General features: G+C 34.6%; 1 protein-coding gene across 11 annotated transcripts in view; it reads right to left on the reverse strand.

The window, feature by feature from the left end:
• Window positions 1–27,463, reverse strand: part of MYCBP2 (MYC binding protein 2) — a 224,280-nt gene that overhangs the window by 129,380 nt on the left and 67,437 nt on the right. For 8 of the 11 annotated variants that reach the window (XM_078147203.1, XM_078147204.1, XM_078147202.1 and 5 more), the window contains 10 exons: window positions 23,720–23,851; window positions 22,525–22,703; window positions 21,527–21,669; window positions 20,853–20,953; window positions 15,464–15,682; window positions 10,961–11,186; window positions 8,627–8,745; window positions 6,765–6,852; window positions 5,834–5,886; window positions 3,518–3,690 (listed from right to left, as the gene is read on the reverse strand). In XM_078147203.1, the coding sequence (XP_078003329.1) occupies window positions 3,518–3,690; window positions 5,834–5,886; window positions 6,765–6,852; window positions 8,627–8,745; window positions 10,961–11,186; window positions 15,464–15,682; window positions 20,853–20,953; window positions 21,527–21,669; window positions 22,525–22,703; window positions 23,720–23,851 (1,433 nt within the window). The remainder of the gene's footprint in view (window positions 1–3,517; window positions 3,691–5,833; window positions 5,887–6,764; window positions 6,853–8,626; window positions 8,746–10,960; window positions 11,187–15,463; window positions 15,683–20,852; window positions 20,954–21,526; window positions 21,670–22,524; window positions 22,704–23,719; window positions 23,852–27,463) is intronic. The other 3 variants (XM_020973272.2, XM_078147199.1, XM_020973276.2) reach the window with 1 other exon arrangement.

Here is a 27,463-nt window from a genome sequence, read left to right on the forward strand (position 1 = left end):
TTAAAAATTCTTTAAAGCTATTTACCATTAATTAAAAACTAAAGAATATTAGTGGAACAGACTAGAGAAGGAAGAATAAAAAAACAGTTTAACTCAATATCCTAGTGCTTGATAAAACCAAGATAAATTAACTGGGAAAAAACTATTCGGAAAGAACTTCTGGAAAACTGGCAAACCATTGAATAGAATGAGATTCAGATGATTAACTTACAACACATAGTATAAGTTCAAAATAGATATTAAACCTCAATATGAAAGATCACATCATTAAAAAAAAGAAGAGAAACAGGTCAACAAATCAATGAGTAAGCATTTATTACCATGGTTAGGGGAAGAGTTCTCCCTCAAACCAGGGATAGAGGTGAACACAAAAGATAAAACAGGTAATTTTAGTTACATGAAACTGAAAAATTTAGCACTAACTAAATCAATGCAATTAGATAAGAAAAAAATCTTTTCATCAAGTATTTCTGAAAAGTGCTTAATATCCAAGATATATATGGAACACAAATATATAATACCAAGAGCCATTTCCCAACAGACAAGTGGACAAAGGATAAGGACAAACCGTTCTTTAAAAAAAAAAAAAAGGAAGACTCGTAAAGTATTAGTAACTATATGAAAGAGTGCTCCAAATACTAACAATAAGAGAAATGCAAATCAAAATGATTCTCAAGTTTCACCTGACACCAAATAAATTGGCAAGGATAACAAAAAGTGGGTACAATCAATACTGGAGAGGATATGGAAACACAGGCACATAATTACCCTATTGGTGAAGCCATGACTTAATGCAAACATTCTAAAAAAAAATTTGGTATTATGCTACAAAAGGAACTAAATCGTTTATGTTCATAGGCCTACAGATCTCACTGCTGCCCATAAACCTCAAGAAGGTCAAAAGCAGAAAAGTCTCATATGCACCAGAGCAGCATTTTTTTTTTGTAGAAGGAAATTACTAGTAATAAATTTGATATATGCTCATTGGAGAATGGTTAATCAAATCATGGAAATAAGAATAATAAATAGCTTTTATAAATAACATTAAGATTTTCAAAACTATGTATGTAATACAGTATTACTGTGTGTTAAGAAATAACGAACGTGTAGAACTGAGACAAGAATGGAAAGACATTCTAAAGCAAGCAGAACCAGGATAACAATACTTTTACATATAACTACTGCAATAATGTCAATGGACTGAACAAAAAAAAAAAGAAAATTGAATTATGTATAATTATAATAACCAAGCTTATTCCAGAAGAAATGAGAAAATGTACCTCCCTTCCTTCTTTGGAGAATTAAGGTTATGTAAAAACAAAAGATGCAAAAAAAAAATTTTTTTTTAAAGTAAGCATCTTCAGGGAAAGGGCCCATCTCATTAACCCAAGTGTCTAGCACAGTGCCCAGGGCATGGAATGCATTTAATAAATGCTTGTTGAATGATGGCACCAAAGGTCTTTTAATCACTAAACCTGATAGTCTTTTCACAGCCCTCATCCTTCTTGAGCTCTCTGTAGTTTCTGACACTGTTGTACACTTATTCCTCCTCTGCTTTTGTAACACTGATCTCTCCTTTCTCTCTTCTGATAGTACTGATAATGTTCCATGTGGGTTTCCTTTACTAGATCATCAACCACGACCCACTTCCTAACTGCTTGGCTCCCCTAAAGGTCTTTCCTGGATCCTTTCCTTTCTCAATCCTCCTTCTGTGAACCCAACAAGGGTTTACCTTTTCTATACAGATGATTCCCAAAGCTATATATCCAGCCCAAATACTTATGCTGAGCTTCAAGTATCTCAAGTTCTATGTGTCAAGAACAGAATTAATTTTCTACTTTCCCATTCCCCCTTTGTCCTTTTCCTCCCCATTCTGAAACCACACTTATTCTAAATTTTCCTTTTTCTATTGAGGATACCATCATTCTTTGAGGACATCACCATTATTCCAGTTACTTGGGTTTACAACTTCAGTCATATTTTACTCTTTACTACCCTAAACCACGGCTAACTTCTTGATTCTACTTCTGCAATGTCTTTTATATTATTTTCCTTATTAATAATAATAACAATAATTATAACGGCTAGCACATTTATAGCATTTTAAGGTTTACAAAGCACTTTACGTATATTTTATCTCATTTGATGAGATAACTCTTGTCTCCACTCAAAGCCACAACACTATTTAAAGGTCCTGGATTACTAAAATAGCTTCCAAAAAGTCTCCATATTTCCATTCACTCCCCTCTCTAATCCATTTTTCCCATAGCTTCCAAAATAATCTTCCTAAAATGAAATTCCAACCATGGTCACTTCTTTTATCCCTTCAGTAGCTCTCTATTGCTTCTGGGGACAAAATACAAACTTCTAAGTTTAGTACTTAAAGCCCTTCACAACCAAGCTCCAATCTGCATTTCTGGTCATTTTATATTATGCCTCTTGATGTACTCTACATTCAACCCAAACTTGCTTATGTACTTTTCCTACCAGTCCGTCATCTATATCTGTGACTTTCTACAATATTTTTGGAATGTACTCTCTCATCTTTACAATAATGCTTAGATTCCTTCAAGGCTAACTTTGGGGGTTATCTCTTATAGGAAACCTTTCTTTATTTCCTCAGTCAATAACAGGTATTAATCTGTTAAAAAGTTACAACCTTTCCTTTAACCCCACCTTGAATATACGATAAATAAGCACTATGACTGCACATTGTATGTGCTTAACAAATGTTTGCTAAATGGTTATTAAAGGAATAGATATTGGAATCTTCTCAGAAGTCAAAAAGTAGGTCCAGGAAAGTTATTTGTAAAGTATATACAAGTTGACAATGTCTCTTTTCCTTCAAACCTGATTTATTTTCATGGGGACCCCCCATCTTATTTTTTACTTAGGAAAAATCTCATTAATTTAGTTGGACTCAGTACAGAAGGAAATTTAATTTTTATCTCTTTTTTAACAAAAAAGTAAAACCATAAATGAATATATAATTTTTTTGTTTTCCCCTTGAAAAGTAACACGTCGAAATCTCATAATACTTGACTCAACATTTGCATGTATATCTGGATTTCAACTACGATAAGATCTATTCTTGAAATAAAATTCTCTAAACAATAAAAAATTTTAAAAGGCATTTTGGTGTTTTTGTGCTTCAGAATAAAAGTTACAAATTTCATGGTAGTATGGTATAGTGAATAGTACTTAGGTTTGAAAAAATCTGGGTTAAAGTTCTGCCTCTCACATATACTAGCTTTGGGACCATGACTAATCAGTAAACCTCTCAGTGCCCCAGATAAATCTCAGAGGCTTTAAATTAGAGATGAATTAGAGTTGGGGGTGGAGGGTGAGGGTGAGAGATCATTTTATACATTTTACATTTATTCATGAAGACCTAACATTTTAAGTTGGTCATTATATGCTATAATACCAAAACTAATTTTCATATTTTAGTGTATTCAGGGTTTAAAAATGAAACAAGCAAAAAGAAGAAATGAAACTAAATCACAAAATATACTACCTTGCAAGTCGTCCCCCACTTGATCCTGGAACACAGGCAATGAAATCTTCCAAAAATGACTGTTCATTGCTTTGAATCTGAAGTGGCAAGCTTCCTTCAAGAGCTTCCAGTATGGTTGGTGAATGAGAAAGGGCTAAACCTTTTCCAAGAATGCCAGAATGAGTTTTGCACACCTATTTGGCAAAAAAGGAAACTGATACTTCATCTCATGGAAAAATAATTACATACAATACATTCACAAAGAGGATTTTTAAAAATGAACATATTATATTATAAAGAGTCTGACCCACAGGATTCCTTTGAAAGCTCATACTAGTTTATATTGGTATAAGCGCATTAACATTTAGCATTTAAAAAAGTACCTGTATTTAAAACAACACTTGTAGTTATTACGCCTTAGGAAAAAAAACACATTTAATGCTGACTCTTTGGCTCCTTTTCATTCAGTATAAAGTCTAATTCAGTAAAAAATATGGTCAAATGCTCTACTTCTAAGTCCTTTCCATAATCCGGTACCATTCTACCTTTCTAGCCTTATCTGTAACTATTCCTTTCCATTTATTTCAGTTAATTTGTACTACTATTTATGCATGTCTAGTATATAGGTGGTGATTCCCTGGTTCTGCCTATGCTTTATTCAAACTGTTTCCTATGCCCTAAATGTGCACCCTCCTATCCCCACTGAATTTATATAATTTCAACCCATTCCAGCTCTTCCATGAAGGCTTTCTGTTTACAGCACAGTCAATAAAGACTATTCCTCTCCTCCTTAGACTTCAATCATTTAGGATTATGCATTTCTTTTAAGCACTTAAATATTGTATATCATTATTTGTACATATATATAAATATAGAGATGCACATATATATATACACATATATATATGTATGTGTGTATATTTTGTGTATACATATATACATATATATATATATATATATACATATATATATATATATATATATCTACTAGGCTGTAAACTCTTTAAAGACTATATATAATCTCCCTAAAATATAAAATACAAACACCTTAGCTTGGCATATGATGCTCTACTCAATCTAGCTTGAACCTATTTTTCAGCTTTATTTTCTACTCCCTCTTTAAATAGTCATTGTTCTAGTCACAAAAAAATTGCAAGCTATTCTCTGAGCACATCGTGCATTTTGCTCTCTTCATTTATTCATGACGGCTATCTCTCTCCCATGCTTCAAATATATTCTCTTCTTATTTCCATCTCTTCCTTGGGTCTCCCAAGTCTTCATACATTGTAGACTCATAAAATAGACTTATTAAAGTTGAATTCATAGATTATCATATTTACCTTACAGTAATATTTTAACATTTATAATAGTGAATATACTATATAATTTCATTATTCTTATGTAACAGATCAGAAAACCGAAGTGTTTTGTGACCTCTGGTGAGACCTGAGGCAGCAGTCAGAGCAGTAATCATTTTATACTTAGGTACCAAGAAAGTGCAGTGAAAAGAATCTGCCCTTGGAGTTCAGACCAAAGATTCAAATCCCACTTTGGACACATTAGCTGTATGATACTGGACAAATCACTTAATCTCGTTTAGCTTATCCCTCACATGTAAAACGGGGATTAAAATGGCTATCTCACAGGGTTATTCTGAAGATCAAAAGAGAAAATATACATAAAGTGCCATGCAAACCTTTAGATACTATTTAAATGCTAGCTATTGTTATTATTCTTCTTACTATTATTAGTATCATAATATGTCATTTTCTAAACCACAATATTCCCTTTAATGATAAATGATGGCACACTTCTCTTGTTTCTTAAGACAAAAGCACAAGTAGCTAGAATGAACAAGGGCACATGTTAAATCTTTCTTGACAGATCAGAACATATTCAGTTCAAGCTACTTGTATAGAGAAAGTTATTATCATTGGTCTTTTTATTTAGAGATAAGTGATCCTTTTGCTAGTGTATTTTTCCTAAAAGCAATTGAGTAGGGAGACTCAATGATAGTAAAGGTCTGATTTGTACACAAAGGTAGCAATATATCAGTCTCCTAGAAAGATAAAGCTCAAATGAAATGTTAGAAGATACTATAAAAATATTAACTTTCTGCAAAGTACTCATTCAATTTCATTGTTATCCTAGAGTTAAATTTCCTAGTTTCTAAACATTTTTCAAATCCAAATTTCAGTATTAGTAAAAATTAGTGGTCAAATTTAGTTTTGGATTCATGGACTACTTACAGTGTAAAATTACTTATGACATAAATGTACTTATAATGTGCAATGTAAAGGTACTTAGAACATACAATGTAAAGTATAATACATTTACCTGCAGAGCAGCCTCTTCAAGAATTTCAAGATCTTCCTCCAATTCATTACCTGCTGTACAAATTAAATGGTTCATTGAAGAATGTTAAACTTTCTTGACAATTAAATTTTATATCAAAATTCCAATAGCCTAAAAAACACCTACCTCCCCTCCCCCCAATCATTTTGTACAGGTTGTGGTTAAAAGTAAAAGATGAAACTTGCAACATATATTTAACATAAAGCTATATACTATATTTACAGCAATCCTCTTTTAATCTAATATTTTCACTCTTGCCTTGTAACAGAAAGGAATTATGTTACCTTAGCCTAATGGAATTTTAGCTAACTTGGACATCCTTATTATTTCTGAGATCCTCACTTCAAAGTACTATGATTACTTAGCCTCAGACATTAAGTCAATTGCAAAAGAAACCATAATTAAGATCTAATATTTACTTTGCAGCTACTTGAAAGACTTGAAAGACATTGTAAGCTAGAGTGAAAGGAGCGAACTGATAAGAAAAATGTTGAGTACATACTTTAAACGTATGTTTTGCATTCAAGCAATTAGAACCCTCTTCCCATAATTAACCAATAAACATACATTTATAGTTTAGGAATGTAATGGGGTGATAGAGGAAAGAGGTGAATGAGAAAAAAATGCCACCTGATTATAGGTATATAGTAGTGAGTCTAGATGACATGGCTTTCTCTTCACTCTACTGCCCCTGGAGGTGTTGAATAAATATGTTAATTAGAGAAGACACTTCTGGAAGAAAGGCTGGGACAAGCAGTCGGGAAGAAGGGATTATGAGGGGGAAGTGCAGTGATTTTAATATGTGTGTGTGAGACAGAGGGAGAGAGAGGGACAAAGGAAGAGATACACATATATTTGGGTGTGTGAGTAGTGCAAGGTAAGAGAATGCCTGAATAAATATAGGATTACTTACCAATAGGAAGTGCTAGATCCTTTTTCATTAAAGCTGCTGCACAAACCCCACCAAGATTAGCTAATTCTTTTTCCAACTGAATAATTCCCTGTAAAATTACAAATTAAATTCTTATTTAAAAGTTTGTGTCTAACGTCAGTACTTAAGTTAGTAAAATATTTCTATAAAATCATAATTGACAAGAAGTGGGCTCTCAAAAAATATACTTTGAACACCCTCAAGAAAATTGTGTTGGCTCACTGTTGAATTAATAAGTCAGGGAGAAAAGCAATTCATCCTGAATGGCAGATTAATATAAATGCTGAGGGCTGCAAACATGTTTATTAGTCCAAAGAACTCGATTATTTTTAAAAAAAATTTTCATTAAATTATTTTGATTTATCAACAATCACTTCCATAAGCTTTTGAGTTTTAAATTTTTCTCCCCCTCCCTCCTCAAGATGGCACACCATCTGATACAGGCTATACATATACATTCCTATTAAACACATTTTCACATTGGTGATGTAAGGAAGAATTAGAACTGATAAGAGGAACCACCAGAAAGAGGAAACAAAACAGAAGGAAAAAAATAGGAAACAGTATGCTTTGATCTGTATTCAAACTCCATAGTTCTTTCTTTGGATGTGGATAGCATTTTCTATCATGAGACCTTTGGAGATATCTTAGATCCTTGCATTGCTAAGAAGGGCTAAGTTCATCAACGTTAGTCATTACACAATGTGGCTGTTACTGGACTATCTTTTTTTTAAACAGTTTAACCTGTTTGTTTTGTTGAATTAAATTCTAGACATTTAGAAGAACTATAGGTCAGGTCATGTAACAAACCAGAAAGCTGTCATTAATCCACAGGGAAAAACTAAGTAAATTAAGTATAACTGGGAGAATGACAATTTCCTGTATATATTTAACATTCCCTTTCTCTTGCAAGTAAGGAGAAAAGGAAAAAGAATAAAGGTTAGTATGAATCTGAGCTGGGATTCAAGTCCAATTTCCCCCTACTATTCCCCATTCCTTTAAGCAGCAGAGGAGTATTAGAAAGAGAAATTATACCTATGTTGTTAGGTTTCTGGGGACTTCTTATTTTTCAGAGAGCTCAGCAGTATGGAAATTATACCCATATTTTCCTGGCATATTAGGCAGAAATTGATACCAGGATCAGGTGAAGCTTAATGAATGTAACTACATTTTTAAAAATTCAAAATGGTTTAAAACTGTATATACAATGAATTTTAGTCTTAAGCTAATTCAAGGTATAGAGAATTGGCAGAAGCAGGGATGTTTCAATCAATTCACTTACTAGTGCCATTTTACTTATTTGCTTTTTAATTGTTTATTTAGGTTACAAATTAATAGCTATATGTACAAGATCTGCAAGAAAAACCTAAGAGAAACCTAAGAGTTTATAACAATCACATCTTAAGAAATGACAGAGATTTTTGTTTAAGACAAAGATGTGCTGGTAAATGTTTAACAACCAGTTCTCCATCCAACAAAACAATGAATTATCTCTGATTTGTGCTGTTTGCCAATTCCCAATGTATAAACACTAGCAATGAAAATTTAACAATCCAGTCTTTCAAGATGGTTTGAGCTGACTCTACCAGTTGTAGCCTCCATAAGATATCTCAAATTTCAGTTTTTCCATTTACTAAGAACGTTAAAAAAGAGAACTTAACATATCAACAGTGTATCATCCAGTAGGATGTCATACATATATATAATGTATATAAATTTATGTTACAAATAATAGATTAAAAATGAATTTAAACTTTGAACAAAATGTGTAACTGACATTTAGAAGTCAAATGCTGCCTACCAAAAAAAGCTTAGTTTAATATAATTAAGAGATTAACTCTCACCTCATCAGAACCAGGACTAAATTCATATCCAATTGCAAAACACTTGAAACCATAAAACGAAGCCTTGTCATCTTTTACATAATCTGATGCAGTCTCTAATGAAAAAAGGGCTTCATTTCCTGAGAAAGTAAAAGTCTTGAAATGAAAATATTCCTTTAATTATCTCTTTCCTTTTAAAGACATCCAGACAAGGAGAAATGCATAAGGAAAAATATAAACAGACATAAGAAATACTATTTTATATTTATATAAGGAATCCCTCTTCATCACAGTGATGATTTCTCGGTATTAAGGCTTGAATAAATTTTCCTGTTTTTGAATTACAAGTATTATCTCTCAATTACTTAATTATAAGCCATGCACATAACTCAGGGATGCCTTATTTCCTACCCAGAATGCTTCTACATTGGCTTTTTGCTTTATAGCTGCATGAGTGTCAGGGCCTTTTGGCTCAGTTTGTCTACATTATCCTGCCAGCTATATTTCCTTCTATCTTTTATATTAATGGAAAGGACTATATGATTTTTTAATCACTATATGTTATTCCTTTTATATTATTTTAGGTGTTTTGGAGTTGTTAGTATTCAAAAAGCTATTATTTAGGGACCAGAAGAGAGAACTGATTAGGATCACAGGTTTATAGAGCAGTTAAAATCTCAGAGCTTAGTCTAATCCTCTAATTTTTACAGAGATTAATGTTGCAATATAGCACTTGGCAACGGATTTGAACCCATGTCTACTGACTCCAAATCTGAAGTTCATTCTACTATAGCCCATATTCAGAAAGGTTCATTTGGCATCAATGACAGCAAGTCACGTGACTGTCAAAGGTTACACAATCACAACCTATAGATTCTTAATTTTTATAACCATCTATTAACATTTCTAAGAAAAAATACCAAAAAGCCTTTCTAACATTTACATAATCCAAAAGGGTACAAAGAGGAGGAAGCAGAGACTTGGCAGAATAACAGGCTAACTAAAACTGCCTGACTGAATATAAAATTTAATTATTATGTAATAATCAATAAGCACTTATTAAGTACCTATGTACCAAATATTATGCTAGGTTCTAAGGATACAAACATAATAAATGAAAGATTTCTTACTTGCAAGTAATTTACAGTTGAATCAAGAAGATAACAAGTAAATATATAGAATAAATATAAAGAGAATAAAAAGATTTTATGTACAAAATACTTAAATACTTTGGAAAGGCTTCATGTAGAAGCTAGTGCTTGAGCTGCCTTTCAAAGACAGAAGGATTCTAGCAAGGGGATGTGAGGAAAAATTACATTCCAGGCCAGGAGGTGGGGGTGAGAGACAGAAGGGTGACCAGTGCCAAGACACGAAAATGGGAAATACAGAAAGAAACCGCCATTTTGGCTGGACTGCAGAGTATGGGAGAAGAAGTGATGGCCAGTAAAGCTAGAAAGACAGGCTGGGGACAGGTTGGGAAGGGCTTTAAAAACTAAAGTGAGAAGCTTATGTTTTATACTATGGGCAAGAAGAAGCCACTAGAATTTGTTGAGTGGGAGGGAAGGTATGATATGATTGGGGGAGGAGAGGAGGAGGAGAGGGAAAAAAAGAAAGAGGGAGAGAAGAGATAGGTGGGAAGTGGGAAAGAAAGGGAAAGAGAAGCAAAAAGAGGAAAGAGGGGAAGGGGTAAAGTGGGGGGAAAAGAAGTAAAGAGGGGTGAAGGGAGAAAAAGGGAGTAGTAAAAGAGAGAGGGAGAGGCAAAAGAGAGAACAAGAGGGAAAGAAATGGAGGAAAATGGGAGAAAGAGAGAAATCAGGTAAGAGAAGAAGCAGGATAAAGAATCACAGAAGTCATGAGTGGAGATAGTATCCGAGAGAGACTGGTAAATGGTGTCAAATGCAGAAGGTAGGTCAAGAAGATTCTAGGAGTTTGGCTGAGAAAGAGAAGATAGATACTGAATGATAACTTGAGAGATTAAGTTGAAAGTCTGAACTAAAGAGGGAAACATTGAAGCTGAAACCTTCTGGAAAAGATGGGAAGAGATGTGATCACATGCACATGAGGGAGAGTTGACTTGGGCAAGCAGTACGCATACTATTTTTTTCTGTAATCTGGTTTCACTTTGCCTATCCAAATTTATCATTTTCTATATCCCAATATAAGTTCTCTATTTCAGGCAAGTTAGTCTTATCCCTAGAATACACTATGTTCATTCTGTCTCCAAACTTCTTTTCATATCCCTTCCCGGAATGGTCTCTTTTCTCACTTGTTTTTGTTTTAAAGTACAGTGAAAGACATAGTGTACAATACTCAACATAAATATCACCAAATAAAACATACACACAAAAAACTTACCTGGCAAGACTAAAACCATAGTTGGCCATCCAGAAGATCCTGAAAATTTCTTTAATTCTATCCATGAATTGAGGTTTTCATGAACAGAATTCACCTTTGGTCCAAAACCAGAGTTCTGAGCAGTTCTAATAGGAATCAACAAACGGAGAACATCTTCTGATTGTGCAGTACCACACTGAGGATCAAACTCGATTGTCATCCATCTTACACACTCTGGAAAGGTCACCTAAAGTCAACAAAAGAAATTACCTTTCAGATCTACAGATGGTGGAAGAATTTATGACTAAATAAGCAATACAGGAGAGTAAACAAAATGAAATGGACAATTTTGATAAATAAAATTTAGAAGTACACAAATAAGTCTAATGTAGCTAAAATGAAAAGGTTAAACAGGTAACTAGGGAAAAACCTTTGCAATAAGTTTCTCTGGTAAAGAGAAAATATGTAAGACATTTAAGGAATGAATTAAAATTTATAAGGCTAAGAGACTTCTCTGATAGATAGTCAAAAGATATAAATATGAAGTTTTTAAAGGAAGAAATCCAAACTATCAATAATCATACAAAAAAAAATTTAAACTCTAAATCTATAATAATTAGAGAAATGCTAATTAAAGCCACTATGAGGTTCTACCTTCCACTTATCAGAGTGGCAACAGTGATAAAAAGAGGAAAATGACAAAGGTCAGAAGGGCTAGAGTAAAACAGGTAAACTAGGTGTAGTGCTAATGGAGCTGTGAAATGATCCAACCATTCTGGAAAGAAATTTGGAATTGTGCTAACAGTTACTAAACTGCACACATCCTTTGGCTCAGCAATACAAATACTAGGTCAATACATCAAAGAAATCATATAAAAAGGAAAAATATCTGTCATTTACAAAAATATTTATACTAGCTCTTTTCATGGTAGCCCCAAATTTGAAATTAGAAAGGATGACCTTCTATTGGAGAACAGCTAAACAAACTGTGGTATATGAATATAATGAAACATTACTATGCCACAAAAAATGATAAAACATCAAGTTTTAGAGGAAACTGGGAAGACCTCTATGAACTGTTGAGAGTAAAGTGAGCAGAAGTAGGAGAACAATGTATATGGCACCATTATTGAAAAAAAATCTTTGAAAAACTTCAGAACATTGATAAAACATGAATCCAAAAGAATGAAAAAGAAACTACTCACCTCCTGTGAAAGAGGTGCTGAATTTCAAATTTGGAAAGAGACACATTTTCAGACATGTTCAATGTGGGAACTTGGTTTTTCAAAACTGTGTGTGTGTGTGTGTGTGTGTGTGTATCAAGGGCTTCATTTATTTTTTGTTTTTGTTTTTTTAATTTGCTCAATGACAGGTTGAGGAGAGAGTAATCAGAGGGACAGATTAAAAAAATAGTCAATCACCACCAGGAGAAAATACTAACTTATTAGAAACTATTCACATTTTGATAGAATGAAACTTAATATAAGATTCATTTAAAAAAACAAACAGGTTCCTAATAACACTTTTAAAACAAGAAATAAAAAACAAAACATAAATTATTAGAAATCAAAGTCCTAGTTTTTAATTTCTATTACCTTCTTGGAGTCAGAAGTAATCCACTCTAATAAACATACTCTAATGAAGAAGTTGTACTTATTAATAAAGACATTCATATTTAAATGGAACTATGATTTCATTGATGTGTGTATTTCTTTCAAAGGTGCAAAATGTAATCCATCTATTCCTTATTCTCTTTTAACTCTTCTTGTCTTCTCATAAATCTTTGATTGGGTTCTTTCTCTAAGTTTCTTGACATTATGTGGGTATTAGGGCAATATTCGGGTTTCCCATGATATCCTTTACTACATTGCTGACTACCTCTTTTTGTGGTTATACATCTCTTTGATATCATTCATATGATCACATAAAATTTGAATAAATGAAAACATATTTAAGCTATTATGAAGAAAATGATGAAAAACTACAATGTATTCCAGAGGGATTAATAGTTTAATAATCACTTTAAATTTATACAGTGCTTTACAGTTATAAAGCATCTCAAGTATATTTTTTCTACTTCAGATTTCTGAAAGGAAAGACAAAGGAAGGAGTAGCAGAAGAGAAAAGGAGAAAGACATCGTGTAGGTGAATTGTTGTGGTTTGAATAATAAAATGTTAGAGGTTGGACTTGAGGAAGGGAAACTTGGCAAAATTTGGGAAAACTGACAAAAATTTGAAGGACTAAGGATAATTAGAAAGCAGAACCTGAAGAGGACAAAGTAGATTCCAGAACATGGCAAAGTAAATAAGAAAAGAGAAGTGGAGCAGCTAAGAGGGTTAAGCAAGTTGATAAAGAGAACTAGTGGGTGGAAAAAATCATGAAATAGACTGGAGACTTGCACTGTATCACTCAAGACAGCTGCTTTTCCAAATCTTTTTATCCCTATTCCAATTTCCTGTGGAACCTGCTCCCACCACTCTCTCAGCTGAGGACCTTACCTCATAATTCACCAAAAAAATTCAGACCATTTGCTAAGAGTTCACTCTTTTCTCCCCTTTCATCAATTCACATTACTCCAGTGTCATCCCCTACCATCTTCTCCTCCATCAGTCTCACAAAAAGAGGGCATTTTTTTTCTCACCAAAGTCAACTCGTCTGCAAGCACTCTTGATGCCATTCCATCTTGTCTTCTCCAGCAGACTGACTCCTCTATCATCCTCACTCTCAGCAATTATCAGTTTCTCCCTTTGTATGGTTGTTTCCTTGGTGCCTACAAACATGTTCATATCTACCTTATCCTTAAAAAGCTTCATCAACCCCACTGCCATCCTACATCTCTCTTCTTTTTTGTGGCTAACCTTGTAAAAGCCTTATAGAACTGGTGTCTTCATTTCCTTTCCACTTACTTTCGTCTCACCTTTGAAGTTTGAGTCCTGACCTCAGCTTCAATTGAAAATGTTCTCTCCAGAATTAACCAGTGAGTGATCTCTGATAAATCCAATGGCCTTTTCTCAAACCTCAGATCTTTCTTGACCTCTCTGCAGCCTTCAACACTGTCAATCACTCTCTTCTCCTGAATACTCTCTTCCCTAAGGTTTTATGATACTGCTGTCTCCTGATTCTCTTCCTACCTCTAAGACTACTCCTCAGTCTCTTGCTGGAACTTTATCCAGCTGCTACCTACCAACCATGGGTGTTCCCTGAGGCTCTGGTGATAATATTAATAAAGGGGGATCCAGTGTGGATGTACCTGTGGTAGCGGTGTTGAGTCAAAGGAAAGGAAGTTAAGTAAAATTATCAAATTATTAAGAGTTAATAACTAGATATAAAGAGTTTTAACCAGGTACTAAGAGTTGAGTTATAAAGACTTACAAATAATTTTAAGAAACAAGGGTGAAAGAATCAACCACTATGGAGGGTAGGGGGAAATAAGAGTGACTTGCATAGGATGTGCAATACTTTTATTTCTGCTCTAGCTGGGTAACTGTTTTCTGTGTTCTATGTGTAGGCTGGTTTCCCTCTTAGAGAGAAAGTGAAAGGATTCCTCATCATCTTGCAAGATCTCTTCAGCCTTGATACTCTACCTCACCACTACTCTTCTTTGCTCTGATGGGAGGGGAGAGTCTTGAACCCCAAAACCTCCATTTAAGGAGGAAGACCAGACTAGACATCTCATTTCTCACCTGGCTGCACTCCCTTAGGATTTTTCTGACTGTTTCTTTTTACTTCCTTCTCCAGCTCCCTACCTCCTTTTCATGTGTTGTCTTTTTCCATTAGACTGTAAGTTCCTTGAGGGTAAGGACTGTCTTTCTTTGTATTTGTATTCTCAGAGCTAAGCACAGTACCTGGCACATAGTAAGTACCTAATAAATGTTTATTGAATATTACTGGCCAATTATGTAACACTGAAGTTTTTAAAAATTCAAATTGTGGTTACACAAAAGGAAAGGAGAAGCACATAAGGGTTATTAGCAGGCTACAATAACATTATCATCAAAGAAGTATCCAAAGGATGCAGTATAAAGGATGCCATCAGAGAAATGGATGGCCACAAAAGGATGTGGACAAATCACGTAAAGAGAGCAGGGGAGAATTGATAGACTACAGGCAAAGATTTCTGTCAATGTAGGGAACATCCATTGAAAAGATCAGGCATCTATTATAAAGTACTGGAGTAAGATACTTATTTTAATGTCTAATGTACACATTCACATAAAGTTTGAGCTTTCCTTGGGTTTGTAAAACATATGTATAGAACTAAATGACAGAAATTTTATATGTTGTCAAAGGCTGTGGATTTTTGATCTATTAAATGGGCAGACATATTTTAGGATCAAACCTATAATGGGTGTTATGTCATGTCTGGCTAATAAACAATTTAAATACCTTCATGGCAAGGAGTATGTTTGATATTTCTTTTGTATCCCCTTGGCTGAACTAATAAGTTTATTATGTGGGGCAAATTTTTTAGAAATGCACAATGTATAAAAAAAATCATAAAAATAACATATTATACAACCTACCTTATAGTGCATAACACATGCGGGTTTATAGGGATGTTCACTCTCTATGACAGCATAGTGATTAGAGGTAGTACAAGCTGAAAGTCCTTGTTCAGGCTGGTTTCCTGTTGTGCTATCTGTTGATTGGTTAGGATTGAATGCAGGGGGTGCATATTTCTGATTTAAAATGGCAACAGAAGGGAGCAATTGCTGGACAAGGCCAAAGACTTCTACAGCCACCTAGGATGCAAAAGATTGTGTTTAACTTTTAATCTAGATCTTAGGTTTGGGTAGAGTTTCCTTTATCTAAATCTTGTATTCATACATACATTTAAAAATTTTAATATTAATTTATTCAACAAATATTTATTGAATGACAACCACATAACACTTTCAAGTAGTTTTTCCCCCCCATTTTGGTTTAATTAGGATAAAGTCAATAGTTTACAATACTGAGCTAAATTACAGACTCCAGAGGCAGCTAAGTGGCACAGTGGAAAGAGCTCCACCTTTGGAGTCAGGAGGACCTGAGTTCAAATTTGGCCTCTCACACATGATACATACTAGCTGTGTGACCTTAGGCAAGTCACTTAACCCCCGATTGCCTTACAAAAAAAAAATTACAGACTCCAAATTCCATTTGTAAATTTCTAGATTCTCCAAAAATATACACCATATAGATAGGCTATATTTTCTGCATATGTGTATAGGCATGTATATTTCAAACTGCTTTACTTCGAAATGCTTGTAAGATGATCAAATGGTTAAAGTTTTTGGCAACCAAGTTACTCAAAGATTATGTTGAGCTTTTCAGAATAATTATAGTTGTACATTGTAATTGCAAACACTAACCTATAATTTTTCTCCTTCAAAAAGAAATTTACTGAGGAGCAAACATACTAACTAAAATATAAGAAAATACGAAGATAAAATCTGAACAGATAATTTTAGTCTTTTCATAGCATAATCATGCTACTAAACAATGGTAGGGAAAAAAATCACACGTTACTCTGAGTCCAACACAAATTTGTTATATAACCTAAACTCTACCCTCACTGCTGCTAGACAATCCTACACCTCCCTTATTTACACCTCCATTATCAACTCACTATCTACGGTGGTTCTTTCAAATCTTTTCATCCCTCCTCAAACCTGTCATGCCTTCCTTTCCACCAATCCTCCCAGCTGAGAACCTAGCCTCATTATTTTACTGAAAAAGTTGAGGCCATTCTCTTGTGAGCTCCCTCTTCTCCCCTGTTCCTCAACTGTCACTGCCTTTTGTCACTATTTCTTCCATCACCCCATCTCACATAAAGAGGTAGACTTACTCCTTACCAAGGCAATCCTTAACCCCTAGCCTGTACAACTGATCTCATTCCATCCTGTCTCCTCCAAAAGACTGCCTCCAAGGGGCTGCTAGGTGGTGCAGTGGATAGAGCACTGGCCCTGGATTCAGGAGGACCTGAGTTCAAATCTGGTCTCAGACACATAACACTTACTAGCTGTGTGACCCTGGGCAAGTCACTTAACCCCATTGCCTAGCAAAAACAAAAAACAAAACAAAACAAAAAAACAAAAGACTACCCCCTCTGTCATTATCCCATTTTACCATTTTTTTCTTGCCCTGTCTACCAGCTCCTTCTCTACTGCCTACAAGCATGCCCATGTCTCTCTTACCCTCAAAAACCCTCACTTGATCACTCCAACCCTGCTAACAATTGTTCTGCATATCCTCCACCCTTTGCGCTAAACTCCCTGAGAAGGCTGTTTCCACCTTATCTCCTCTTACTCTCTTCTTAACCCTTTACAATCCAACTTTCTGACTTCATCATTCTACCAAAACCTCTCTCTCCAAAAGTACTAATGATCCACTAATTGACAAATTCAACGGCTTTTTCTCAATCTTCATTTTCCTTGAACTTCGTGCAGCCTTTAACACCGTTGATTACCCTCTCCCCAGTACTCTCTTTTCTCTAGGTTTTTGGGACACCACTCTCTCCTGGTTTTCCTCTTACCTATCTAACTACTCCTTCTAGATCTCTTTTGCTGGATGGCTTATTCAGGTCACACCTTTTAACTATAGGTGTCCTATAGGGCTCTATCTTGGTTCTTTTCTTCTTTTCTCCTTTCACTTGGATTTAATTACAATCTCTATGCTGATGATTCTCTAATCTACCTATTCTGCCCCTACTTCCCTTCTGACCTTCAATCTAGCATCTCCAACAGTCTTTCAGCCATCTTGAACTGTATGAACAGGGCAGCTAGTGGATAGAGTGCTTGGCCTATATTCAGGGAAATTCATCTTCCTGAGTTTAAATCTCATCTACAACCTTACTAGCTGTGTGACCTTGGGCAAATCACTTCATCCTGCTTGCCTCAGTTTCTTCAACTGTAAAATGAGCTGGAGAAAGAAATGCAAACAACATTTCTTTGCCAAGAAAACCCCAAATGGAGTCATGAAGTGTCAGACAATGACTGAACAATAAAAATATATTAAATTCAACATATCCAAAACTGAACTCATTATCGTTTCCCCTGCAAACTTCCGTATTACTGTACAGAGCACTACCATCTTTCTGATCCCACAGGTTCACAACCTACATATCAGCTCAACTCCTCTCACCTATCTCTCACCTCCTGTCCCCACATCTATGTTGCCAAGAACTGTATATTTACAGTATTTGAAACATCTTTGAAATACCTTTTGAATACACTTTCTCTCCTTTGATACTGCCACCATCCTGGTATAGGCCCTCATCACTTCACACTTGGACTATTGTAACATTCTGCTAGTGGGTTAGCTTGCTTCAAATCTCTCCTACTCTAATCCATCTTTCATTCAGCCACCAAGTAATTTTCCTAAAGTGCAGGACCAACCATGTCAATCATCTATCTGATAAATTCCAGTGGCTCCCTACCTATCACCTCCAAAATTAAATACAAAATGCTCTATTTGGTATTCAAAGTCCTTCATAAGCTAGTTCCTTATTACTTACCATGTGCTCTTTGATACAGTGACACTAGCCTCCTTGGTGTTCCATGCATAAGACACTCCATCTCTTGGCACTAGGCATTTTCACTGGCTGTCTCCTATGACTAGTATGCTCTCCTTTCTTATCTCTCACTCCCAGCTTCAAGTACTAAAATCCCATCTTCTACAGGGAGCCTTTCCCAAGCCTTCTTAATTTTAATGTTTGGTTCATTATTTCCTATTCATCCTATTTGCTTGTATGTATTTGTTTGCTTGTTGTCTCCCTCATTAATTTGTGGGTTACTTCAGAGCAGGGACTGTCTTTTGTCTTGGCGTTTTGTTTTATCTTGTTTTTGGTAGCCTATGAATTAGCACAGTGCAGGGCACATAGTAGGCACTTAATAAATGTTTACTGATTAACACTGTGTTCTTGCCACATGGCAAAAAAAGTTGTGAATTAGGATATTAATTTCAAGGATTATGACTATATGGTGTCAATATATTTAGCTGAACAGTAAAAAATTTGAAATTTTATAAAATTACTGGATTTACATTTTTCAGTGAAAAACCATTTTAAGATAAAAATTATGGGCACAGAATAAAAACATACTCTCTAGTATCTTCATTGGGATCACATATACCATTCTACCAGGTGAAAGTTTAAACTATTATTGAAAAACCTTCAGAAGAGATCTCTCTCAATAACTTCTCATCCTCATCTCTTCCTTCTACCTTCTTTCTAGTCTCAGAGAATTAAGTAACCTTCCTTTATGTCAAAACCAACTTCTCCACTTATGCCACTGACCTCGTCTCCAGGATGTTGTCCCATAAATCATTTCAGCTTGATTTCTCTTCTCCAAATTCTCCTTACTTTGTATACTTATTTAGTGTACAAGTATGCTCTTTCCCTACTGTGTACAAGTATGCTCAGGGCTTCCCTCATTTAAAAAACAAAAAGATAAAACATCAATATACCATACTTTCTTTAACCCTGCTAAACATGACCTGAATAAGCGATCCAGCGAAAGAGATCTAGAAGGAGCAGTCAGATAGGTAAGAGGAAAACCTATTGCCATAGGTCTCTTTTCCTTTTCACTATTAAACTTCTACAAAGAGGCTTTACTCACTGTCTCATTCCTAAGCCCTTTGCAATGTAATGTGGCTTTCATTCCAAGTAGTAAATTGAATCTGTTTTTCTAAGGTCACAGATGAACTCTTAATCTTAACTAAAGGTTAAATCTAAAGGCCAATGTTTCTATAGCATTTGACATTGCTAGAAATTCTCTTTGTCTTCTGTGACACTGTTTTTTACAAGCTCATTCACTTCTAAGCTTCATTTGAAAATAAACTGGTCTCTCCCAACTTGATAAGTGTGGATAGCTACCCCCAAGTTCATTCTCTCTCTCTCTCTCTCTCTCTCTCTCTCTCTCTCTCTCTCTCTCTCTCTCTCTCTCTTTTTTAAATTTTGGAGGCAATTGGGGTTAAGTGACTTGCCCAAGGCCACACAGCTAGATAGTAAGTATCTGATGCCACATTTGAACTCAGGAGCTCTTGACACCTGTGCTCTATCCACTGTGCCTCCTAGCTGCCCCCTCTCTCTCTTCTTTTATCCTTTGTGATTTCATCCATTTGCTGGGCAAATAGGTCTTTGTGGCTGAATCATGTATTCAGTGCTCCAGCCAAACAAACCTACTTCCTGAGCTCCATACAGGACATTCCACTTCCCATCTCTGTAGATCTTTTCAGAGGCTGTCCTGTGTGTCTGGAATGCACGCTGTTACCTCTACCTCACAGAATATTTATCTTCTTCATGGTTCAGATCAGGTGCTTTCTTCTACAAGAAATTCATCCTCATCTACTGAGTTCATAGGGTCCTCCATCCTGCTCCCTCCTCCCCCCCAAACCCCTTTTTGGGTATATTTTCTACTTACTTCTTCTCTGGGTTCATGTGGATTTTCCTCAGTAAGACTTAAAGCTACTTGTGAGCAGGGACTGTTACATTATTTTTTATACATAGCCTGAAGCACAGTGACTAGCACAGGGAAGGCATTTATAAATGCCTATTATTATAGAATGTTATTCAATACAGCCAAAACCACAGCCCTTCCTTTCTTTACTCTTCTATTTCAAAAAATTTTCCATTCAGTTTTTGAAATCTGAGGAGTGCTATCCCCATCTTTTCAGTTCTCCACATTCTTCATTATTTGTAAAAACAAAGGCACAGAACAGTCCAGTAAGGATTTTCACTAGTACTTAAAACAGTGTAAGGTTTACTTCAAGATTCTTACCTTCTTTTATATTGCAAGCCATTGTAATATTTACTTTTAAAACTCAAGCCCTAATGTACTGAAATTGTAACAATAATTCCTTGTAAACAGAAGTGTCTAAAATTTCAGTACTTTAAGTATAAAATTAAACTTAGAGAACTAAGTTACATACCTTGGGAATAGCTGCAGCTACTGGTCCTATGTAGGCTATTATAAGAGGAAGCAGCATGGAAAACAGACTGGAAGAACTAAGCAATTCTGGAATGTCATCAGCTGAAAGAATATTAAAACAACATTTAGAACATAATTCAATCATTTTTAAAGCACTATCTATCTCTCTATAAGTCCTACGTAAATGCTTTCCAAAGATAATGTTTTGTCTACATATCTTTAAAATGAGTAATGTATAATTTTTTTTGCTATAGATCTTACAACAGAACGTATATATATGATGATAAAATATCTCCCTACTTCTCACTCTTGAAAAATACTTTAGAAGCTAGAAAGAAACAAGAATAGTAATGAGGATAAGATCTGCCTAGAGTGGACAACAATTTTGGAGCCAGGTATGTAGCCCCAGCTTTTGCTTTGCTGTTATTAACAGAGACAGGAAAGCAATGGCTCAGGTCATTCAAGATATAGGAATTATTCCCTGCAGGACTGAGTGAGAAAGTATCAGTTATGTCAAAGGTACAACAATGACTCCAATTGGTTTTACATAGATCAAACACACATTGGAGAATCCCTGTTTGCCCCTCAAAAGACAATACTTTCAACAGTCTATTGTTCTGCATATCAAGAAATTGATGAGGCAAGATATTAAAAAAAAAGAAAAAGGAATCTTACCATCTACAGCAAGGGCTCTGTGCAGGAGGTCTTTAGCTGCTCTAACCACAGTACTCACAACAGAGAGAGCTCTACTACAGTTTTTATCCTCTTCATTAGCTTTACTCAAAAGTTGGGACTGCAAATCTCCATCATATTCACTCCTACATATTTAAAGTAAAAGAAAGACCACTAAATAAGATCTTTTTACTCTGCTAAGAAATGCATATCTATTACAATTATGGCACTCCAGAAACACATTTTTTTGTCAGTGGCTCCTCACTGAGCTAGTATGAAACTCAAACCTGAACTGACCTTAGAGATCATCTAGTCCAGTCCTCTCACATTTTAGAGATGAAAAACTGAGGCTTACAGAGCTTAAGTGACTTCCCAAAGTCATAGGGTCAGACCTAAAAGGGCCCCTCAGTTTTATGTAGGTTACAAAGAGTAAGTAGCAGAGCTAAGAATAGAACCCACGCTCTATGATCACAAATTCACTGTTCTTACTACTACTCTATACTGACCCCTTGAAAGATCATCCAATATTACAGCAAGATTTTGTTACATTATGATAGGGTATGATAGAGTATCAAGACCATTAAATAAAATAATATTGTTTAGAGTAATGTTACAAAAGCTACACATGTGTAATGAAGATGATATTAGATGATTAACAACTTCCTGAAGCATTCATATTTAAAGAGAATACTAAAAATGGAAAAACAACTCAAAATGAAATCAGGGTAAATGCTGGTTTCACATTTAACAACCATTTGTTAAGTATTTATTAAGTATTAAGTGCTAGGTACTAAGAATGAAAAAGAAAGCATAATACCTAACTTAAGGTGCTTACACAGATAAGGTACCATAAAGTAGCTCCCAATAAATTTCAAAGAGAGGGACAAAATGCTGACAGGGCTCATGGAAGAAAAAAAAAATTAAAATTGAATTATAAATATCCATGGTTTCACCTTGTAGGTAAATGCATTAGCTCTTTTTATTAAAAACACACCACCTACCTATAGTAAAGGATTTGTGGAATTTGTCCTCTTGTTTGGTTTGTGCCATTACTACTTAAACTACATGTACTGAATGTAAATGTTACACCATCAGGACATTGGACTGTGGTCATTCCTCCATCTCCATTGGCTGTACGGCTTCCATAATTCCTTAATCGAACAGCATATTTCACATTTTCCTTTAAAATAGATGATACAAACAACGTTAACATGCCTTTATAATTTATGTGTGATATACACTAAAATAAATTACTTTATACTGTGATACTTTCTCAAGCCAAAAAGCATTTATGAAGTGACTATGTCTCAGTCATGAAGCTAAGTACTGAAGATACAAAGAAAGGCAAAAAGATAGTCCCTGATCTTAAGGATGCCATAGTCTAATGAGGGTGAAACATGCAAATAAGTAATTACAAACAAGATATATACAGGATACAGTAGAGCTATTCAACAGGGGAAAGTGTATAGATAAATTTGCTTTGAATTTTTACTTTGGCTTTAAAAATTCATGAGCAATATGATTAAACATAAATAATTTCATAAAAAGATTGTACAGATAGTGAGGAATGTGTCTTCACTAATATTCATTTATGTAGTATAAATGCAAGGAAAGATATAAAAATACCTCCCTGTTAAATCAGTGTGATAAGAAGAGGCAATGCTCTAAATAGATCGGTCCTTGATGTTACAGGTGACACTTTATTATTAGGATATTTCGGTAGTTCAATAACTAAACTTTTATAAGATCTAAAGTTGACTTGCAAAGTATTAATTTCTGCTCTACAGTTAGATTCCAGTGTCTTTTTTTGATGATTCTTTCAATATAAAAAAGAAATTATTAATTACAAATCAAATTGCATTCAATAATAACAATAAGCTTTTTCATTTTCAATACTTCCTGTTACAGTGTTAACTGTTTGATGTTTTCAATTTATAAGTCATAATAAGATACCTTTTGTGGTTATCATGTAATTTATATCTATTTGTATATAAAGTCAAAAATATAATGAGCCTTATATATAAAGATACAACTCAATAAATAGGTTATTTTCAGGTAGAGGACTGATTAGGATCAGTTATAGCAATGAAAATTTATAACATATTTTCACTGTCTTTATGACAATAAAAATGTACTTTTTTCCCTTTAAAGCATTGTTATCCATTCCCAAGAAAACATAACATTTTTTCAACTTACTTTTAAAGGAACAACTTTATCAAGTCTGATTTCAGCTATGTCACTAGGGGAATCATCAGTTGTATAGGTTCCTTTGACCAATTCCAAGGATGTCCATCTATGTGAATGAGTTGAATCTCCTGCATGCTCACTCTAATTAAAAAAATGATAATTCCATTTTAAAAGCTCCAAAATGTGCAAATATAAAAAGTTCTATAATGCTTAAGTGGCAAACTTTTAAAAGTCTACAAAAATATTTATTTCATTGATGATCAAAACTTCAAAGTAAATTTTCTCATATGCAAAACACATTACGTTAGCTCATACTACATTTTGTTAAAATTCTTATTGATTTTACTTTATTATTTGAATACTCAAGTTTTTTTTTACAAATACCACAGCCTTTTCTCCCTTCATGTTACACAACTTTTCTCCCTCTTCATAGAACCAGAGGATCATAAAAAGTCCTGTGCCAGATGGGACATCTGAGATCTAGTCCAACCCCATAAATGTGTTTCTAAAATATAAAATTATTTATTTACCAAAATACTAATATTCTTAGAATTATATATTATGTGAATGTAAGTTATATTCTATAGCAAAAAAGCTTTAGCACTTAATATTTGTTCTTGAGGTTATTTTTCATTTATGAGAATTTATACATATTTTATGACTAAAAATAGTTCTTCAATGACTAAATCCGTTATGATTAGTTCCATGACTATCTCCTAAAAAAAATGAACAATTTAAGTTCAACATTCCCTAAATACACAAGAGAATATTTCATCCTGTTCTCTTCCAAGTCCTGTCTCTACACCTAGGATGGATTCCATCCACATTTGTTCCTTCTGAAATCCTTTACTTTTTTTCAAGGTTCAGCTTAGGTGTCAGTTCCTTGAAGTAATATTACAATCCCCATTATCTCACCCCTTTTTGCTTGACCTCTCCTTCAGAATGATCTATACAAAACATATTCTTCTAATCTTAGATTTATAAGGTTTTTGGGGTTATAGACTACGTCACAAGGACCTAGCACAGTGCACTTGCACATAGTAGGTACTTAATAAAAATCCAATCAATGTATGAACATTTAGCACCTACTATGTGCCCAGGCACTGTACAAAATGCTGAAGATACAAAGATAAAAGTCAAACAGTCCCCACCTTAAAAGAATTTTCATTCTTTTGAGGAAGATAACCTGTATATAGAAAAGTACATACAAATATGCAATGTAATAGAGGTATATGGTAAAGACACCAACAGCAAGAAGACAGAAGTGGGGGTGAGGTGAGGGTACATGGTAATTAGGAAAACCTCCTAAGAAGTTGGTATCTGAGCTGAGCTTTGAAAGAAACTAAGGATTTTGGGAGGCAAAGAGGTAAGGTTCATTCCAGGCATGGCAGACAGCCTATGAAAAGACACAAAGCTGGAAGACGGAGTGTCATGTGGGAGGAAAAGCAAGAAGGGCAGTTTAAGCATAATGAACAATAAGGGGAGAAAAGTAGGTTGGAGTCATGTTATGAAGAACTTGAAATGCCAAATAGAGAAGTTTGCATTTGATCTTAGAGGTAATTAGAATCCACAAGAATTTACTGAGTTGAGAGGAATAACAGGATCAGGATGCATTTTAGGAAAGTCACTTTAGCAGCTATGAGGAGGATGGAGTAGGGAGGGGAGAGGATTGAGACAGGGAGACCAATTAGGACCAATTATTCCCACAGGGCAGGCAAGAGGTCAGAAGAACTTCAATTAGGGTGGTGGTCAGGTGAGCAGAGACAAAGGGACTGATTTCAGAGGTAGGATCCACAACACCTGAAAAGTAATCAGCTATAGGGGGTAAGGTAAGGAGTTAAGAAGGACTCTAAGACTGCAAAGCTGGGTGACTTGGAAGAATAATGATGTCACTGGGAGAAATGCGGAAGTCTAGAACAGGTCTTCTTAAATTTTTTCCACTTATGACCTTTTTTCATGTTTTGGCAATGTTCATTGGCGCTGTGTGGACATGATGGCATGTGCAGTGCAAAGACGCATTTTGTGTGTTCAGAACCAAGGCTGCAATGAAGTTGTGTGATGCAACACAGGCAAGCGCTGCCACACCTCAGATTCATCATGCATTTGTTTTTGAAGTTTCGGTTGTTGCATGTTCAGAAACCTTTTACTGTTGCCAAAACTTTTGTGACCCAATATGGGGTTGTGCCCCACAATTTAAGAGGTCTAGAAGAGGTAGGTTTTGTGGAGAGGATAATTTTGGTGTTTTGAATTAGCTCTTTTAATTCTAACTTCAAAAGAGTCAATAATTCTGTTTACTTTTATTGATATTGTAAAATTCCTCACTACTAATATGCTATTTCTACTCTGTTATCTACGCATTCCCATAATCCAAGATTATCAGTGTGCTATTTATAGATTCTACTTATGCATAAACATAAATCCAATTAAAAGTCAGATATGAGGGTTAGCATGGAATAGTGTTAAAAACTCCAGACTGAGAGTGAGACATGAATTATAGTTCTATCCCTAAGTAGTTATATGACATTTCTTAGACAAACCACTGTAAGCTTTTGTTTTCTCAGTTTTAAAGTTAAGGAGTTTGGTAACCTTAACCTCTAAAATTATGTGATTGCTTTCTGAATGACTAGACATATCCCATTGCCTAAAATAGAAATTTGTATCCTTTCTTGGTTTTATCACAGCCAGCTTCTAAGTAAAGCTATCACAAAACTAAAGAACCATGAATTAGAATTCTATTGCAGAATTTCCCAGACACTGGTCCATAGGTTGATTCTAGTCTGTAGGCTAAATCTTCCCTACTATATAATAGCAATATTTATCACGTATCTTCCTCCAGCTCAACACCTATAAAATGGTGCTCAATTATAGTTTCTAACTTTTGATCTACTCTGTTTCTAAGGTAGCCCTAAAGAAACTACTGATACAAAGGGCAGTGGCCAGTTATTTTTCTACTTGCCTTACATGATGGTTTCCTGAAAGATCTGTTAAAGTATTAAAGTCTCAATAAGTTTTTACTAATTCCTAGGACAAAGATAATGTAGATCTTATGCCCTGTAGCATTGATGATGAGTATAAGTATGTCAGATAACATACAAAATCAGAGAATACAGAATTGGAATGAACTTTATCTAGTCCATAATTTCTTAACTAGGGTCCTCTGAATTTTTTTTTATTTGGATAACTGTATTTTAATATAATTTCTTTCCTTTGCAATCTCATATATTTTATTTTATTCATTTCAAAATATTATTCTGAGAAGGAGATGATAAATTTAACCAAAATGCCAAAAGGGTCCATGACACAAAAAAGTTTAGAACCTCTGCTAGAGTTAAACAACCTACCCAAAGGATCCTACAATGTCCTAACAAATGTCATCTAGCTTCCATATGGCATCTCTGCCATTGGGAGACTAAATATCCCCTCAAGAAGGCCATTCTATTTGCATGTATGTTTAAAATGTCAGTAAAACACTTTTTTAAAAATAGATATTTGTCACATTCTAATTGTAGCTTAGGGGCTCTAATTCTGCTCTCTGGGGAAAAGCAGTGTAATAACTCTTTCAAAAATTTAAAAAAAATCTGCTTCTGGGATAAGAACTCACTATTTGACAAAAACTGCTGGGAAAACTGGAAAAGAGTATGGCAGAAACTAGGCATAGATCAAAATCTCACACCATATACCAAAATAAAGTAAAAAATGGGTTCATGATTTAGATATAAAGGCTGATACTGCAAACAAACTGGGAAAGCAAGG

Source organism: Phascolarctos cinereus, unplaced genomic scaffold, assembly GCF_003287225.1.
Source record: "Phascolarctos cinereus isolate Bilbo 61053 unplaced genomic scaffold, phaCin_HiC Scaffold_7;HRSCAF=346, whole genome shotgun sequence".
Taxonomy (NCBI): Eukaryota; Metazoa; Chordata; class Mammalia; order Diprotodontia; family Phascolarctidae; genus Phascolarctos; species Phascolarctos cinereus.